This window comes from Capsicum annuum, unplaced genomic scaffold (assembly GCF_002878395.1).
Source record: "Capsicum annuum cultivar UCD-10X-F1 unplaced genomic scaffold, UCD10Xv1.1 ctg51126, whole genome shotgun sequence".
Classification (NCBI taxonomy): domain Eukaryota; kingdom Viridiplantae; phylum Streptophyta; class Magnoliopsida; order Solanales; family Solanaceae; genus Capsicum; species Capsicum annuum.
Window position 1 is genome coordinate 1 of NW_025859048.1, and position 2,172 is coordinate 2,172.

The following is a 2,172-nucleotide window of genomic DNA, read 5'->3' on the forward strand; positions in this document are numbered from 1 at the left end:
TGTTGACTTCAAAAGTCTTGCATAATTGGTCTTCCACAAAATTATTACTGTTCACCTTTTGCATAGTTTTTTTTTTTTTACACCAATACAACTACGAAATTCATTATTAAATCCATCATTAAAAATTAGTGATTTTTTCAGTAGTGCAATAAGACTATGATGCACTTCTACCTCTCTTTCGCATTTTCGTGATTTTCGTCTCTCTTCTTGTAACACAATATTGTAGCGCCGAATTAATTTGCATAAGTGGAAAATGCGACGATGACCCAGATATACACCCCATATACAACGGTATACACCATATATATGTTATAAATAGTGTATTAGGGTACAAGAATCTCTATATAAGAAACACAAACTTCAACACTAGTTCAAGTCCAAGACAAGAATACTTATGAAGTTCCGAAACACTAGATTATGAATAATCTATCTATCTAAGAAGTGTGTTAAGATTCAGAAAAGAGATGAAATAAACTTTTAAGGCCAAGTTCCCCGACTTCACGGAGTGTCCTTAAGGAATAATTCCCCTCACTGTATCCGAGGTTATGGAATCTTCCTCCCAGGATAAAATGACCTTCAATCCAAACAATAGCGGTACCTCAAATTGTTGGATTCCACGAACTCACTCAACGGTTTGATTGATCACACAGAATGGTTTTTGAACACAAGAAGAGAGTTTTTTTTTCTCTCAAAAAATTCGTATATCAACCTGTGGATGAAAGCAAGTTTATATAGCCTTCATAAGTCTCTTATGAAAAGTGGCAATGGTTCACTTAAAAGGTGTGACCTTTTCTGGAAAATCATGTCTGTTCGTCCAAAGAAAACAGTGCATCCTTTTGAAGCATCGGTTCGAAACAGTGCATGCGCATTTTTATTTTCCCTTCGGATTAAATTTCTGTCAAATAAATTTTGTTCAAAAAGATAGATCTCATCGATTGATCATTTTCATTTTCCGAATCCGAGCCGAGCGACAATGACGGCGCGAGGCATCTCTTATTTCTTGCCTCACTTACCAAGTGGAATAAGTATTTCTTAATATAAACACTTGAAAGTCACATTCTCCCACCAATGTCTTCGCATGTTTTCTTGCTCGTTAGTGTTGTGTTTTGATTGCAGCTAGCGCGATGGACTTATAAGGAAGATGGGTCGTATATATCCTCCTTCTTCAATGTAATTTTGCGAATTCAAGGGGTAATAAAATCGTGACATGATAATAGAAAAAAAGAACATTATTAGTTAGGAGTTATATCGTAGTTGATAATTTTTAAGGAACTCTAATGTACATCTTGTTACATATAAGATGACACGCTTATTCGATAAGTTTTTTAACACATACATAATTTGAGCTAACGATTATTGAATTCTATCGAATTCATAACTATAACGATGGCTCCAACCTGACCTAGACCATGGACCATGTGACAGGAACTATACCATCATCTGTATTCAATCCCAAATCTCTCCACACAGCAATGGAACCATCAACTATGTTGTTTCTACATGGACTTTGATATGCATGTTCCTCATCACAACCAGTAGTAGAATCACATTCATCCACCACTTTAGCTGTTACAGTCCTACCATTATTCGCGCGAATATGTATCATTTTACCACACCTTGAACGTCCTGCAAACCATCCAGTTGACAATGCTACTATTCTTTCGTTGTTGTCATGATATTGCCCATCACATGAAGATGGACCACCCCCATCACCGCCTTCGCTAAAGTCGTTGAAGGTAAGTTGAGCGGGCGTTGAAGAAGAGACAGGTGGCGAGCAATGGTATATAGGATGTATACCGTTGCAATTCATTGTGCCAGACGGGCGACAAGTATTGGTTGGAGTAGGAGGGTTATATTTGCAAATGTTGGTTCCAACATCAGGGTCATCATTACATTTTCCATTTATGCAAATTAATTGTCCATCGCAATCGTCCCAAGTGTTACAAGGGCCGTTGCATTGGGAAATAGCGTCAGAAGAAGAGATGATAATGGAGAAAATTAGAGAAAGAAAGGCTAGATTGAACATAGTGTATATTTTTGTAATGAGTGAGGAAGTGTTGATGGTTGAAGGGAATTGTCTAATGGATGAATATATAGGGAAAAATGAAGGAAGGAGGGAATTAAAATTAAGAGAGAAATGATAGAAACTTTTATGTGGAAAATAAGCTTGTT

The 2,172-nt window shown here is 36.7% G+C and overlaps 1 protein-coding gene across 1 annotated transcript; it reads right to left on the reverse strand.

Moving 5' to 3' along the window:
* Positions 1-1,236: 1,236 nt before the first annotated feature.
* Positions 1,237-2,166, reverse strand: LOC107846829 (kiwellin). Its single transcript, XM_047404021.1, has one exon. The coding sequence runs from the start codon at positions 2,024-2,026 to the stop codon at positions 1,403-1,405; it is 624 nt and encodes a 207-aa protein (XP_047259977.1). The 5' UTR covers positions 2,027-2,166; the 3' UTR covers positions 1,237-1,402.
* Positions 2,167-2,172: the final 6 nt, after the last annotated feature.

What these genes read in the sequence shown, in the direction of transcription:
- LOC107846829 (XM_047404021.1), bottom strand. Translation starts at nt 2,026, where the DNA reads ATGTTCAATCTAGCCTTTCTTTCTCTAATTTTCTCCATTATCATCTCT.